The 17,365-nt window shown below is 34.3% G+C and overlaps 1 protein-coding gene across 1 annotated transcript in view; it reads right to left on the bottom strand.

Annotated features, from left to right (window-relative positions):
* Window positions 1–6,751: 6,751 nt before the first annotated feature.
* Window positions 6,752–17,365, bottom strand: part of LOC136043908 (glutamyl-tRNA(Gln) amidotransferase subunit B, mitochondrial-like) — a 114,609-nt gene continuing 103,995 nt past the window's right edge. The window contains exons 9-11 of the mRNA XM_065728949.1: window positions 11,455–11,578; window positions 9,800–9,889; window positions 6,752–6,897 (exon numbers count right to left, since the gene is read on the bottom strand). Of these exons, the coding sequence (XP_065585021.1) occupies window positions 6,775–6,897; window positions 9,800–9,889; window positions 11,455–11,578 (337 nt within the window). The 3' untranslated portion in view covers window positions 6,752–6,774. The remainder of the gene's footprint in view (window positions 6,898–9,799; window positions 9,890–11,454; window positions 11,579–17,365) is intronic.

Genomic DNA, 17,365 nt, shown 5'->3' with positions numbered 1-17,365 from the left:
CCTTGATATCTACACTCAGTTTATTCCAAAGTTTTGAAGCTCTGTAAATAAGTGAAAAAGAAGACCTACTTGAAACTAATCGAGGAACCTCAGTATTACCTCGTATCCGAGTATTGTGGTGGTGAACATCAGACCTCTCACAAAATATTCCTGTAAAACAATCGGGAAGGCTACCTCTGTAATACCTATATATAAAAATCAACGTATAAAAATCACGTAATCCAGCTGCAGGCATTATATTTAAATCACTATACATAGACCTCAAAGACTCCTGATTCCCAACACCACCAAAAACTCGGACAGCATTATTCTGGATCACACGGATTGGATGAACTATCGAAGGGAAAGTACCAAGCCAAATCGACGAGCAATACAAAATGTACGGGTGAATCAGGGAAAAATATAACAATCGTAGAACATTTGGGGGGAAAATATGTTTTAATTTGCGCATCATACCTAAGTTACGTGACAATATTTTCGAAACTGACTTCACATGATCTTTAAATGATAGGGTTTCATCAACATTGATTCCGAGGTATTTGGTGAATCTTGTTCGTTTAATAATTCCCCGCTCCGAAATTATTTCCGTAAACCAAGGGTAAAAATTCGGAGATCGAGAGAAAATAACAAAATTTGACTTCTCTATATTCAGGTCAAGGTGGTTTATTTTAAGCCATGTACATATCCTGCTCATTGCTGCATTTATCGTTGACATGAGCAGTTCTTCTGTAGGGGCAACACACACCAAGGTTGTATCATCAGCAAATAAGGGCATAGTAAGCTGGGTCTTACTCGTACCATTGTCAACAAAGTCGTCAATTCTGGGCAGAGCTTTCACAACATGCGGTAGATCATTAATAAAAATTAAAAACAGAGTCGGACCCAGTACGGATCCTTGGGGAACCCCCCAATTAACAACATTTTTACTAGACAAAAATCCTTGCAAATTGACATACTGCTGTCTATTTTGAAGATAACTCCACAGCAAGCTCAATGTAGCACCCCTTAATCCATAGAATTCACATTTTTTTTTAATAATATTTGATGGTCAACAGTGTCAAACGCCTTAATTAAGTCCAAAAAAACACCAGCTACCCTAAGCTTTTTATCAAGAGCATCATTAATTATAGTAGTAATAAATGAAATCGCCATTTCAGTTGTTCTGCCTTTCCTGAAACCAAATTGATTGGTATGTAGAAGTTTATGACGCTCCAAATGCTCATAAATTCTAATATTAATGCATTTTTCTAAAACCCGTGAAACAACAGGTAATAATGAAATTGGTCTATAATTCCCCAGATCATTCTTATTACCACCCTTAAACACAGGAGTTATTCTTGCAATTTTAAGACAATTGGGGAACTTCCCTTGCTTAAAGCAAGCATTAATAAGGGACGTTAATATATGTGAAATGCTTGGAAACACAGCTTTTAAAACAACAAGGTTAATGGAATCACTCCCAGCCGAAGAACTTCTCATCTCAAAGATAATTTTACGAACTTCATCATGAGTGACAGGTCTCAGATACATTGATACATCGACAGAAGTACCCATAAAAGTCTCAAGCTGAGGATCATTATCAGAAGCTACTGTAGCACGAGAAAATCGAGCCCCAACAGTTGCAAAATGTTCCGAAAGGGCATTACAGATTACAGCAGGCTCATTCGATTTTAACCCATCACTTGTAGTAACTTCGTCAGGCAGAACCGGATCTGTTGAAGATATAACACTTTTAATAATTTTCCAAGTTTTAGCTGGGTTTCCACTAGCATCTTTAAATTTACACTCAAAATATTTTTTCTTCGCGTTTCTCAAAAGTTTATTAAGAGCATTTCTATAATTTTTATAAATTCTTGTGCAAACTGGATCATTTTCATTCCTTATTGAATCCCTATATAACTGGTCTTTCTTATTTATGCACCGCAGAAGACTAGGTGACACCCACGGCTTTTTGGGCATCTTTTTCCTTGACCTTGTCCGATTCACTACACAAGTTTTACTCAAAATAGAGATCAATGTATCATAAAATCTTTGAAAACTTATATTTATATCATCTAGATTTTCAACTTTATTATTCCAATCAACATTAGAAATCTCTTGTTTAAACTTTTCTAAGTTACCCTGGTTGAGCACAGGTAACATACTCATTTTCAGTCTAGAACCTTGCAGCCTCGGAAAACAAACTTTAAAACTTGCCGAAATCCCAAAATGGTCAGAAACATCAGTAACAATAACCCCTGGATCTGAAAATTTAGAATTAGAAAGAATATTATCAAGTAGCTTTGCCGTTAAAGTGGTAACACGCGTACAAATATTGATAGTGGGAAATAAACTATATGACATGCAAAGCTGTAGGAAATCTATAGGAGTATTCGAATTCATATCATTAAGGTCAATATTAAAGTCCCCAAGCATGAAGAATGGGTGCGAACCAGTAGGTAGTTTATCCAACTGTTCCTCCAAAATATCAAAAAAGGCCGGTATAGACCCAGATGGTGGTCTATATAGTACAACAACATAAACATCTTTTGGCTTAAGCCTGAGCTGAAGGATAAGTGGCTCAAATAACATCTCGTGAAACAGCACTAGATCACTTCTTACCAAAACCTCGATATCGCTCCGTATATAAGCTCCAATACCTCCATGTTGACGAAATTGACGATTCCTATGATAAAATGTATACCCTGGAATATCCAAGAGAGCAGAGTTATGCTCATTTAGCCATGTTTCAGTGAGACCAATAACCTGAAAAATGGAAAGTTCACATATCTCGCTTATAAAAGTAAAAGATGAGTTCAAACCCTGGCAGTTAAGATGGAAAACTCTGAGATCTTCAGAATCACCACCACCATTCACGGACCTAAAACCATCCTTAAATAAGTACTTTGAATTACAAGAAACATATTGACCAGCAATCCCAATATCATAATTCCGGTGGAGCTGCTCCGTAAACATACTACCAAAATCCACAAATGAAGCTTCCAAAATTTTAAGACGGCTGTTGCCCGGGGTGCCACAATCATCATCAACCATATTTATACAGTTTTACAACAAAGTAATTTGGCCTCATCTCCACAACAAAACAAAAAAGAAAAGAAAAAGAACTAAACAAGAACAAAATAGAATATAATAAACAACAAAAGAATGACACTTTCCATCTTAGAAAAAAACAAACACAAAAAGAAACAGGCCATATTTCGTTAACCCGTAACGAATCCATGTACAAGTTACCAAATACAACGGCTACTAATTCCTACAATCACACAACCATAATTATTGCGACAAAATAGTAAGTTTTTTTTTATTAAATTTTGTTATTATTTTTTTTAATTATTCTTTTCAATAACAAATAAACACTCACTAATTCTAACAACTGCAAAAAAGAAAAATTAAAAAAAAAAATTAAGAATCCAACAAACTCTTAGCATTGTACCAAGGCACTTTAATAACACGGTTGTCCTTTTTAACAGAGATGCTGGGTGGTAGGGTAGGAGGTACCCAGCATTCCACACCATTATCCGCCAAACGCTTACGTAACCCAAGTAATTCTTTCCGCAAAACCCGCACACGCGGTGAGACATCATCACTAATAAAAACAGACTTATAAACACCGAACTCTTTCCCTTTTAATTTTTTCGCATTACTTAGAATCAAAAAACGTGCCTGGACACTGTCCACCCTAATTTTAACAAAATTCTTGGAACAGTGAACCACAATGAATGGTGGCAACTTGTCAGGTGGGAGTGACAAACCAGCTACAATCACCTCAGAAACCCGAGATGCAGCCTCATTCAAGGGTACATCATTAAGGCCCCAAAACAACAAATTATGCAACTTTTCCCGATTTTCATCAACAAGAGACTGGGACACAACCACATTCATTTCCTCATTGCATTTCTTAATCAGCTGTGACTGGGCTTTTACAATACTTTGTAGAGTTAGAAATTCCGACTTTACTGTTGCAATTTCATTGTCCGTTGCATTACTTTTATTTTCAAGCACCATAACACGACTTTTAACTGTACCCAAATCGTTCTGAATTTCAAATACACTCTGCTTTAGGGTTTCCATGTTCACATTTATAGATTGGACCATTTCCAAAATTTTAATGATATTCTCTGCATTCGTTTTCTGGCAGTCCGCATTAACACTCGTATCCGAATTACTAGTAGAATTCATAACCGGATCCGATAGCTCAGCTTCTGTCCGGTTGCGTTTGGGTCTGGCTTTCTTTCCCATCCTGACTTTATCAAAATAATATGTCACCTACCTTTACAAAAACTTATTTTTTACCCACGCTAGTTTACAGCGTGCAATTTACATAAACCGTTAAAAGGGCACGGCTAACACCACATCAGGATTCCTCAGGAACTAGCTCGAACGTAGAACTCACTCCTTTATATCCAAGATTATATTGTAACAATTAATTTAAGCAATTATCACGCTATTATTCACATAAGTCTACAACATGGCATAGCAACCGTTGTATCCGGGCAAAAGCAGTCAGACAAGTTTATCCATTGACTGCTGAATGCGAACTGAAATAAAAAATTTAGTGAAAAATAATGGATTTTCGTTTTTGTAAATATTTAAATTGAAACTGCGCTTTGAAGTTCCAGTTTTAGTTAACAAGGACATTTACTGTTTGTGGCTTCAAACTTCTTGATCCGGGACTCTGCTACGGCTACTACTCCCTCTTTCAGCCCAGGGTTTTACATTCAAGTTTATATTGGTATAATAAAGCTTCAATATAGATAACCATCTCTAAAGAAGTGCATAAAAATAATTGTTCGAGGGGGCGGTCAAACATCAAAAATGAATTGTACGATCATCGTTTTTGCGAATTTCAAGGTGAGTTCTTCAAACAAGTTGTTTTTTTAGGGAAATCTCCAATGGCCGTCAGTCCATTGAGTTAATACCCCTGCGAAACAAGAAGACATTAGAAGTGTTTTATTTGGGTTGTAGGGGTTACCACCAGTACGAGGGTGGCACAAACTATAATCCAAATAGTCATAGATATTTTAACCGCAGGCTACTCTTATAGCGCAACGTCCTCTGGAGAATCTAAAACTCGAAATAACACCGAGCGGCTAATACTTCATCTTGGTATAGCTCAGTAAATCACCCCAGGCTCTCACACTTGGAGCTGCTTTAGAAAAGGGGAGTATGCCGCGAGATGTCGGATTCTAGCTCAAGTTCTATCTAATTACAGTTTTAGTTAATTTTAGCACGGATCGCTCTTTGCTAAAGTTTGCAACCACTTACTTTTTGCTTTGTCTTTTCCCTTGAAGCTGGTCAAAATGAACAGAGCTTGTTATAAATATTATTGCTATATATAAATACAGAAATATATAAAATCTAAAATTTGTTAAATGTATTATTGTTAAAATAAATTATTAGTATAAAACAATATTGACCAGAAATAGGCACTAATACAGAAACAAAATAGCATAAAGTCCAGAAACGCACAATGTAATTTAATTCAACGAAAGCTCAAAATTTTGGTAAGTATGGGAGCAAATTCGAGAAAACATAAAGAACAGGCGAATTGAATAAAAATATGGGAAATTATAAGGAAAACCTTGATAGCCTCCGTCTGTGCACCTGCCTTTTTGCGGACCTTCTTTAATGGTTTAATATCTTTATTATAGACCTTGAAAGAATAGCCATAAAATGAGGAAGATAGATTGAAAATTTAGAAGGACACAAGCGAAACAAATGTCTATCTTTCGTTTTTTCAGTTTACAGCCATATATCATAATCATTGAGGTTGAGTCCTTGAATCATTAAATTAAAAAAGCAAGTTTTTTAACTGCAAGTAAGGAGCAACGTTAAAACTTAAAACGAACAGAAATTATTCCGTATACGAAAGGGGTTGTCCCCTCCTCAACGCCTCGCTCTTTACGCTGAAGTTTGACTCTTTCTCACAATTCTATTTTTTAAAATAATAAAAAACTTAAAGAGACACAAGTTAAAAGCAGGTTTATGTTCAAAATTCACGCTTGTTTGAAAAACGATGGTAAATATTCGAATTTCTATTGATGGTAAAATTCTCAGCTATTCGGGAAACAATGGTAAATAGTGAAATTACTATCAATGATAAAATTTTCTGTTCTTAGGAAAACGACGGTAAATATCGAAATCTTGGAAAATTGATAAATCCACAATTTGGTAGCAGTAATGTCATCATGCAGCTACCCTGTGATAATAACCCGTTCATGACTCTGCCAAAAAAAAAAAAAAAAAAAAAAAAAAAAAAAAAAAAAAAAAAAAAAAAAAAAGTCGAAATATACGATTGACACAATAAAATATACAAAAATATATTCTAAAATCATTACTGAAATCACATTTAGGATACTAAGAATGGAATAAAGCCAAATAAATCTACTGAAAATTCTTACCTAACTATTTAACAATGGATAACCTATGTACCATTTCTGAAACATAGTTAGTCTTTTGATTAGGACCCATTATTAAGCTCATATTTATTATCAGCTAGTTCAAAAATTGTGAAACACAGTAGCAGCTTTTGTGGAAGCAAACACCTTCTTCCGTCTTTTTCGGACCGGAATGCTTACACAGAAAAATGAATATGGCTAGCCTAATTTGCCAGCAGTGTTGTATTTGACAGGAGTACTATTAGTGGGTTGCCCTACCCCCAAACCCTCTCATGGACGATTCTAATTGGTTTTAGCCTTTCAGAAAAAAAATACAATAAACAGAAAAATTCCTAGACAAAATACAATAGTGAGAGACTAAAAAATTTCAAATTTATTATAAAAGATCTTTTAATATTCTTGTTACTAAATTCATATCAGCCATTCCGCCGGATATCTTTTTCACCTGACCAGCCAAAGCATTAATAGCTCTCTTCTTACCTCTTCTATAATCAGAAACCTTAAAATATAAAAAAAAGAAATATAAATAAAATTCACTATAGAACACTTTTTGAATAGAAAGTACTCTTTCATTAAGATGTTATAACAAAAACAAAGACTGTGTTTGAAAAAGATTAACAGTTTATCTCCAGGATTAAGTGACAATCAGCACAAATGTTCATAATATTTTATGGTATAAATATGTAATAAAATAAATAAATAAAGATGTATAAATAGAATTATAAAATAAATATTTACAATAAAATAAAATAGATATAAATATAAGAAAATAACAGCTGTAATACAGCCACTCAACCTAATATAATTGTTATTACTATTAATTGATATTAATAGTATTAATATTATTATTAGTGTAATTAATATTATTAATACTATTAATTGTATATATATATAATTGTTATTACAACCTGATATAGCACCATTACTATGATGTTGTCGATTTGATCTTGTATATTCGTATGCTTATTAAAATTTTTGTCTTCGTGTCCTTAACGTTAGAAGTAGTTGCGATAGAAGTAATAGTTGGAGCAACAGAAACAGCAGAAGTAGAATTAGTAAATGTTGCAGTAGCATTAGTATCAGCAGTAGTGTGCACATATTGCCTTTTGGTCAATTGATCTGTCCCTTTAAGTACTCTCTGAGAGTTCCAACTTAATACACAAATCCATTTTTAATATTCGCAATTTTGACAATCTAAATGCACATAGTGTCTTTTGTTAGTTCGAATTTGCCATCAATATTCTCTCAAATGTTGCCTTCAAAGAATTAGTCTTTAAGCACTATTATCACAGTAGTTTTGGTGGTAGTGGAAATAGTTGCAGTGTTGTATTAGTAGTAGAAGCAGCAGTAGTAGCAGCAGTATTAATAGTGGTAGCAGCATCTTCATATTGCCTTTTGCTCAGTTGAACATCGCTTTCATGATGCCCCAGAAGTTTCACGTTGACACGTTAAGCCATTCCGAAAATAATGTTGATGTGCGCTTTTGACACCCTTTTCACCTTAATAATCTACGCCTTACAAGTTGCTGTAATTGAAGTAGTAGTTGGAATAGTTTAGTAGCAGTAGCAGCATAAGTAAAAGTAAGTAAAAAGTTGCCTTTTTGTCAATTGATCATCTCCTTTAAGTATCCTCCGAAAGTTTCAACTTTCGGAGTTGAAGATACCCAAATCAATTCTTGAGGTTTACCCTTTTGACAATCTGCATACGCAAAGTATGTTTTAATGTAGTTCAAATTGCCCCCATGGCATAACTTACAACTCTTGCCCTGAGAGCTTTAGGGGCGGGGGTGTCTTCCTCACATACATAATTTCTGGACCCTTCAACTATGATGAACAAAATTGTTATCTCCAAATTTTGATTGGTTGTCATTGGGGAAATGATGAGCGTGGGGGGGGGGGGGTTAAGGAGCTAATTTTAAAGGAGCTAATTTGATTGGAAATTCATACTTCTAGTGTCCTTTTTAAGAGTCAAAAATGATTGCAAAGCAGTACTCCCTCCTCTCTAGCTCATAATTTTCCAAACACTTCCAATCAAAACTTAAGATAGACATTTTGTTCAGCATAGCTGAACGGTCTTGTTGTATCTCTACGGCTATTAAGTAGGTCAACCCCCACAGTTATGCAATTTGCCCATTTTGTTTAAAAACTAAATGCTGCTTAAGATTAAATGAAAAAGCAGTGTATGTATATTGATTGCCAATAGAACATCTCAACAGCATCCCGAAAACAACAGAGAGTATTATGTTCAAACTTTCAGGGCTACTTCTATTACTACTTCTGCTCTTAAAATTTAACTAAATCAAAAGAGTGTAAATGTATCCAAGCTGTCAATAGATTTTTTCGCGAATGGTATAAAGTTTAATTTTTCACGTCAACTAGAGGAGGTATAACACTAAATTGAACACTACTATTTGTGTCCAGATTTTTAAAAGGGTATATGTTGTTAAACATTGCTGAAAAATTTTATCCAGCATACAAATAGCAGGCCAAACTACAAATTCTTAGAAAAAAAGAAAAGATTTAAATTATTATTTTCTTTCTCCCTGAATAGACTATGTCCATATAAAACGAACAGATATTAATTAAAACAAAATTTTTCAACAAAATAAGTTTTTCAATTAAAGTAGACCTTCATGAAACAAAAATGAACAAAATAAAATCAACTAATCTACCAAGCGTAAAACTATGACAAACTACCATCGATACTACATCGATAAATAAATGAAACCCAACGAACAGAAATTACAATAAATAACCAAGTCAAACTCAAAACGAGCATAAATTAACTTAATTAGGGTTCGAAACCCCCTGAGGCTTCACAAGCCCAGAAAATTATCTGCAATTTACCGTTTTTTTTTGTTTTTTTTTACAATTTTTTCACTTTTACAACTTTAATAAATCAAATATTATTAACATTTTAAGGCATTGATTCATCAAATTTAAAAACAGGTGAATAATAGGAAAATAAAAAAGATTTGCAAAACAAGTCATGAGATTTTAGGGGCTCGAGCCGACTTATCAGGGCCGATCCACTAAGACAATCAAATCCAATTGAAAGCCTAGATTCTATGGTTTAAATGTTGTTTTAGTTCAAACAAAATAAATAAAGAGCTTGCAGCTTTCGGTAAGCTTCAAATAGCCCTTGTTCAGGGCTAAATGAAGTCCTTTAAACTTCTTCATTTAGGCCTTCAACATGAAAACCTAGATTCAATGGCTTTACGATTACATCAGCTGAAACAAAAATAAATAAAGAGTTTGCAGCTTTCGGTAAGCTTCAAATAGCCCTTGTTCAGGGCTAAATGAAGTCCTTTGAACTTCTTCATTTAGGCCTTCAACATGAAAACCTAGATTCAATGGCTTTACGAGTACATCAGCTGAAACAAAAATAAATAAAGAGCTTACTGCTTTAGGTAGTTGATCCATAGCTGTTTGGCACAGTTTTTTCAACTCTTCAGAATCGTCAATCACAAACCATCCTTTTTCTTCAACAACCTATTATAGAAAAGATTAAAATGTAAATTCTAACTTATAACCAAGAAAATACAATAAATATAAATTTTGATCGTTATACATCTTATATCTTTAAACAAGCAGCTGTGTATTTATTTATGCATATTTTTTTTCTTAAAAATGGCTCCTTAAAAAAAAATGCTATCAAAATGTCTTCAGGCTGAAAAAACGATCTAGATAGGTCATGAGTTTAAAAATATTCATTTAGAACCTTATTTGTTTTTAAATAGAAATTCATGTAAGTAACGTCATCTATATATATAAAAATAAGTTGTTTGTCTATGTGTCTGTCTACTGACGTCATGTTTGTGTGTCGACTGACATCATGTTTGTCGACTGACGTCATTATAAGGATTGAGCTGTATGTCGTCATGAAGTTGTTTGTCGTCTGATGTCATGTTTGTCGACTGACGAAATTACAGACCAGGACACCGGGACACAAATGACGACCGGGACACAGGGAATATAAATGACGACCGGGACACTCAAAGAGAAATTACAGACTGGGACACTCAAAGATAAATTACGGAAAATAGCCAACAAAATAACCAAAAGTCTTTAAGCCACAATATTTTAACAAGTAAACCCTCTGCTTCATAGTATAGTTGTAATGATAGTAAAACCTCAGTTTCTTAAGGCTATCCTGTTTACCGTCAGATGTCAAAGTTGCATCGGAGTATTCTCGAGTAAAACTAACAAGAAAAAAAGTTTATAACGAGTAAGTAATAAGTATTAACCTATAAATTAAGTATAAATATTAAGCATACTTTAAGTATATATACTACTTATATATATTAGTATATATTACTTAAGAATTATATATTCTTTTATAATATAAATATAAAATTATATATTAGTATATATACTACTTAAGTATATATATTAAGTAAAATATACTTAAGTATAATATACTTAAGTATATTAAGCATAATTAAGTATACTTATAAGTATTAAGTATAAATAATTAAATAAAAAGTATTACGAGTAATACTAACGAGAAAAGAAAAACAGACAAAAACACACGTTGGCAGGCAATAGCAATTATGACATTGTAATTCAATTAATCTTTTTCATAATAAGGCAGGAGATATAGGTAGCAGCACCGTAGGTAAAGAGCTGCAAGCAAATTTGACCTTGGAAAGTTCCAATAGGCCACTAGCTTAATTTGAATATAAATAGGATCAGGGCTGTATCCAGGGAGGGGGACTACCTGATTTATGCTCCTCTTCCCGAAGCTTTTGCCAGACTTACAAAAATAACAAAAACTTTTTCAAAAATTGTTGTTGCATGAGGCTTAACCCCCCCCCCCCGAAAAAAATCATAGATTGCACAGTGAAATCGTTCCAGGAATTAGGAAAATCTACTTGAGCCCGATCATCCAAAAAGCATCGATTCCGATATCGTAGGCTCTCTACCGTATCCTAAGAACTGAAGCGGATTTGAGCTGTCTTGATCTCTGGTTGCTTTAGACTAAGATAAATTGCCAATAATAGTAGTAAATAATAGTAATATCAATTAAATAATAGTTAATAGTAGTAAAACCGTACCTCCGTTGGGTTTTTCTGTTCACCATCAAGATACAACCCTATCAGTTCTTCATAAACAAAATTGGATATCTTCTTTTTAAAGAGCAGCTCTACCATCATACCAAGGTCTTCAGGTTTAATATAACTAAAAGGCAGTTAATTAGATTTATTAGATTTCATTAGATTTAATATCAAGGCTTATTTTTAACTTTAATTAAATTAAAGCCATTTAGTTATAACTAATATAACTCCCGGATTACTCCAAAATTCGGGAGCAGTTCCTAAGACAAACTTAACAATTTTAATACAGAAAAAAAATTAATCTAATTACAACTCCAAAACCATTATTTGATGAAAACTTTAATTATTAACTTAGCACTAGATCAAGATAAATTTGAAGTTCAAATTATTTTCAATTTTAATATGTAAAATAGTTAAAATTATTGTTTAGGTTGTTTTAATTAGATTTATTATCAAGGCTTAATTTTAACTCAATCGAAACTAAAGCCATATTAAATTGTCAAGTAAATTCCAATCCACATAACTACCTGAAAATTCTAAAGACTATGATCACAACCATATCCAGAATTTTTTCCAGGAGAAGGTCCAAGAAAGTTCAACGAAGGAGGGGGAAGACAAAGAATGTTAGTGATTATAAAGTTTTTTGGGGCCAAAATTATTTACAAATATTTTGTCACTTTTGTGCACGTCTGACAAAAATTCCAGGGGAGGGGATAGGTTCAAACCGGGTAAACTACCATCACCACCATCTTTGGATACGAGCAAGTCTGTAGTTTAAATGTGGATAAATAAATCATCAGAAGGCGAAACCAAAGTTTGAGTTTGTTGCTCACTTGCGTCCTTCCATTCCCTCATAGGACCTTTTATGACCAGTCATTTGACAAGATATGAGCCAGAGCTGGATATAATTATTATCGCGAGAAAATTGTAAATTCATACTATCTATCTCTGGCCAAAGTTTTCAATCAATTTCTTCAAGTACCAGAGATACCAAATAAAACGCTTGCACCGAGGTCTAATGTTTATTCCCACCTGAAAACCATGATCTCCTAACATATTTCCTTCATTTATTTCAAAATTATGGCTCTTAGGGTAGTAGCATTCTTTCCAGTGTTGCCACGTTGAACAGTGCAAATGGATAAGCAAAACTAATTTGTTAAATTTTGACAGCGGCCTTGTCCCTAAAAATCGAACATTGATAATCTATTGAGGCCCAAATAAAACTTCACCTTTAAAGGAAAGCTAACTCTCTTAAATAGTTTACCTTTTTTTTGCTAATTTTTCTCCTACTTTTCTTTCTTCCTTTTTTATTTGGCACTGACTACTAGCAAATGATGCCTATCAACATGTCGAGATATTTGGGAACAAATAACTATTTTTTATATTATTTGGCACCAACTAATACCAAAAGCTGTGTAACAGCATGTGAAGACATTTGCAACTAACTTTCTATTTTCATTTTGTTTCACGCTAATATCAAAAGTTGCAGAGTTGCATGTGTAGATATTTGACGCCAAATGACTATTTTTCATTTTCTTGTTTATTTGGCACCAATAAAAGCCAAAAGATGCATTGCTGCATGTGGCGATATTTGACACCACCTAACTATGTTTGTTTAATTTGGCACAAACTACTAGCAAAATCTACGTAGCTGCATGTGGAGGTATTTGGCGTCAAACAATAATTTTTTTATCTGGCACCAACTAACACATGAAGGTGCATTGCTGCATATGGAGATATTTGACACCGACAAACTAACTTTTGTTTAATTTGGCACCAACTACTACTAGAATTTGCGTAGCTGTGCATGGGATATATAAGGGGAGACTTCATGGCGAGGGTTACAATATCCAAATTTTGCCATAAGACCCCCACTACACCGTACTTAAGCCATGGGTGAAAGAATTGAAGCAAGAGAGATGAATGTATAGATAGAACCTTGATAGAACCTTGATTTCCTACCATCTTAATAAAACATACAAGACAACACAGATAAAAAAACAACTGAAAATTTTTTTTTAGAAAATATTAATTTTATTTTTTCAATTCAAGTTCTTTTATAAGAATCGAAAGCTTAATACTCATAATTTCTAAAAATCTTGATCAATTTCTGGTTCATGGTTTAGCTAGAAATGAAATTTCTTCATTACTGAAAATACACAAGCATTCTAACTAGTATGGTAATGCTAGAATGCTCCTGCTTGAAGAAGCTAATAATAGTATTAGCTAATCGGGGGCTTTATGTGGTACATTTACTGTATGGGGGGCGAAGAAGGAGAGTTTTTTTAATCTCTTTCGCAAAACAATTTTAGTTTCATTTCATCCAAAACAATTTTGCATATTTATACCGATAAAATATTCCATACTATCAACAAACAAATCAAATTGTTATGTGCTTCTTGAAACATTTAGCAAGTATACATATTAAAAATATTTTTGATATAGTATATTATATAGATAATATTACACAAATATAAAATATGTGTGAAGTCATTCATATTAAAATCATTTCCCAAAATTAAGGCCCTAAACAAATTTTCTCATAGTCGTGACCTATCTAGGTCGTTTACCACTAATTAGTAAAGTATTCTAACTAATATGGTAAGGCCAACATATTCATGTTTGAAGAACCGATTAGCATTATTAGCTAATTGTTGGCTTTTAACCCTTTCTTATGATTTAAAATATAAAAAAATAATAAGGAAATAACAACGAACATGTTAGACTTACTTTCTACAAGAGAGAACCAAGCACAAACAAAGCAAATACCCAACTGCCCATCCATTATGTTTGCCTCCATATATAGAACCTGCCCCCCCCGCCCTCTTATTTGCCTATTAAACCAGAGAAAATATCAATAATTCTAAGAAAGACTACAGGAGTATTCACACATAAGAAATTGGGTTTAACTTCTCTTTGAAGGTGATGACTGGAATTGTTTATCTAATCTAAGTTTGTGTTGATTCTAAACAAAAAGAACAGTTATAATAGCTGCATGTTGAAACATTTGGCATCAACTAGCTAATTTGTTATTTTTGCTTGGCTTCAACTATAGCCGAATTCTGCACAGCTACATGTAGAGATATTTGGCACCAACTAACCATTGTTTTTTTATTATTTGGCACCAACTAATACCAAAAGCTGCTTAGCTGAAGATGAAGACCTTCCATTTTGTCGAGGCGGGGGGGGGGGGGACATTTGCTCCATCTGAATTGGTTTCTTTGCCACTCCCACCTTTCACCTAGGTTTTTAAAAATGTTTTACCTTGTTAATACTAAAAACGCCTTTAATAACAAAAGTCCCCCTCATAGCTATTGAGCGATACATTTAGAGAACTTCAAAAGAACTTAACCAGCCTTCGTAATTTGCCAAAATATAATAATAATAATGATAATAATTTATTACTCACGCCACTCAATACAAAATTTCCACATAACTGACACCTTATTAAAATAAAAATGTTATGGCAGGGCGAAGAGCGGATCGACTGCGGCACGATTGCCATTTAAAGTCGTCCTACGTTGAAAGTCTCGAGATATGGTATGTTTATGTTTAGGCTATTGGAGAAGGCTTCCAGTGATTTTATCTTTTCGACTGGGAATGGCAGTTATGTTCCAGATTCTGATGATCTGGGGCATGAACAAATGATGGTAAGAATTAGACCTTGCAATTTTCATCTTCACAAGATGAAGATAGCCTAACCTAGATAATCTAACCGAGGTTTGTTCTTTGCAGACTGAATTAAATTGTTCCAGAAAAATGAAAATCCAGAAAAAGAGAAGTAGTGCAAGTGGATTTTTATCTAGCTTTTTCTATTATTTATATATTATGATTGTTTTATTATAAATTGCACAGAAATAGGAAGAAATATTTTCTTTTTATTTCCCTTGCTTTTATGCAAACTGAATTTTTTCAAAGTTTTATCCAAAATTTGGTACATTTTCTCTTACCCAAAGCGAAAGGCCGTATCTAACTTATTTTAATGACAAGTTTGAAAGTGACAAGATTCCCTGATTTTATTCACTGATATTTATTTGCTAATCACAATTGCATTGGTTGCTTCATACTGACTACTTCATAGCAGGTAGGGGAAACAAATCGTGCTTGGCTGGGTTTTTGGACTCACAGAATTTTAACACTTCCAGATCAAGAACTATATGACGTGATATGTTGCATGAATTTATATGTGAAACTAGCTGTTGGTGGGGCGTTTCGCATCCCCCAAGCCCCCCCGCGCGCGTAAGTCGTTACGCGCCATATTAGTTACGTGCCATTGTAGTTATGTCCCTGTGTCCCACCTGTGAATAGAGATAGATATAAATATATGTTTTTAACTACGTAAAACATGCGAATATACAACATTCTTCGCTGTCCCATTGTCCGTGCATATAAATAGATTGTCAGGTTTACTGACTCTTGAACATGCAACATATAATTGTCCATGGGAAAAACAATCCGTATTCAGATCTATACCTCATTATTCTAATGATGTGTCCCTGTGTCCCGGTCGTCATTTATATTCCCTGTGTCCCGGTCGTCATTTGTGTCCCGGTGTCCCAGTTTGTAATTTCTCTTTGAGTGTCCCGGTCGTCATTTATATTCCCTGTGTCCCGGTGTCCCGGTCGTCACTTGTGTCCCGGTGTCCCGGTCTGTAATTTCTATTCGAACAATCCCTGTGTCCCGGTCGTCATTTATATATCCCGCCTGTGCCCCCGGCGTCCCCGTTGTAGTTGTGTCCCTGTGTCCCTGTGTCCCGGTCGTCATTTATATTCCCTGTGTCCCGGTCGTGATTTGTGTCCGGGTGTCCCAGTCTGTAATTTCTCTTTGAGGTTCCCGGTCGTCACTTATATTCCCTCTGTCTCGGTCGTCATTTGTGTCCCGGTCTGTAATTTCTCTTTGAGTGTTTTTTCTTTTTAGTTTTTTTTTTAGTTTTTTACCTTATTTCTTTTTTCAGTTTTCTTTTTCTTCTTTATTTTTCAGCGTCACTATGAAGTACATATCGACGAACCTTTGTTTTTTAACTTAAATCTGGTAGGCATTGATGACCTTATCCAAGTCAAAATCCCAAACCCAATCATCATCGCTATCATTTTCAGTTTTGATATATTTTGACTCTCGCTGTCCAGGTGGATTTTCATCTAACTGCGCGGTTTTGCGTTCTTTAGCCGCAAGCCTGTTTTCTTGCTGTTCTTGTGATTCCCCGGCACGCTTTCTTTTCTTACTTTCTCTATCAGCTGCAAGCCTGTTTTCTTGCTGTTCTTGTGATTCCTCGGAACGCTTTCTTTTCTTACTTTCTCTATCAGCAGCAAGTTTTTTGGCATAAACTCTTTGAGCAGCTTCCTCGGCTGTTGCCATTGTAGGTTCTTCAGTCATTTTACAATTAAACATTTTTCCGTGAACAAATGTCTTAAATATCTTTAATGACGTCACCGTCATAGCAAAAATGACGACAACTAACTTCATGACGTCAGCCGACACAGAAACATGACGTCACCTGATCCACAGACAGACACACAGACAGACAACTTATTTTTATATACATAGATATTAGATAGAACTGGACTAGTACCCTAACAAAGTCATCTTACAAAAGCTCAAGCAGTAAAATTCAACCTTCCCAAAACTTGATCTGGGAAAAACCTGAACCAGTAAAATCCAATCCATGCTAAATTGAACATTCGTGTTGAATTTCACATTTGAGTCTTAGAAATAACCGAGTCCAACTCAAAACGACCAGGAACTAAGATGAGTGGGGCTGACACTCTTCATACCTTCTGAAAAGCAGAACATAATTTATAATTCACTGAAAACAACCCTTATTTCGAGCTGAGTGTTCCTATTTCTCATAATATCGAAAAAAAAAACAGCGTCAGAACAAATTGCCTAAACAAAAAATTACTAAATTTGAAAA

This window comes from Artemia franciscana, chromosome 2 (assembly GCF_032884065.1).
Source record: "Artemia franciscana chromosome 2, ASM3288406v1, whole genome shotgun sequence".
Lineage (NCBI taxonomy): Eukaryota > Metazoa > Arthropoda > Branchiopoda > Anostraca > Artemiidae > Artemia > Artemia franciscana.
The sequence above is the reverse complement of the archived record's forward strand: the minus strand, read 5'-3'. Positions and strand labels throughout refer to the sequence as shown.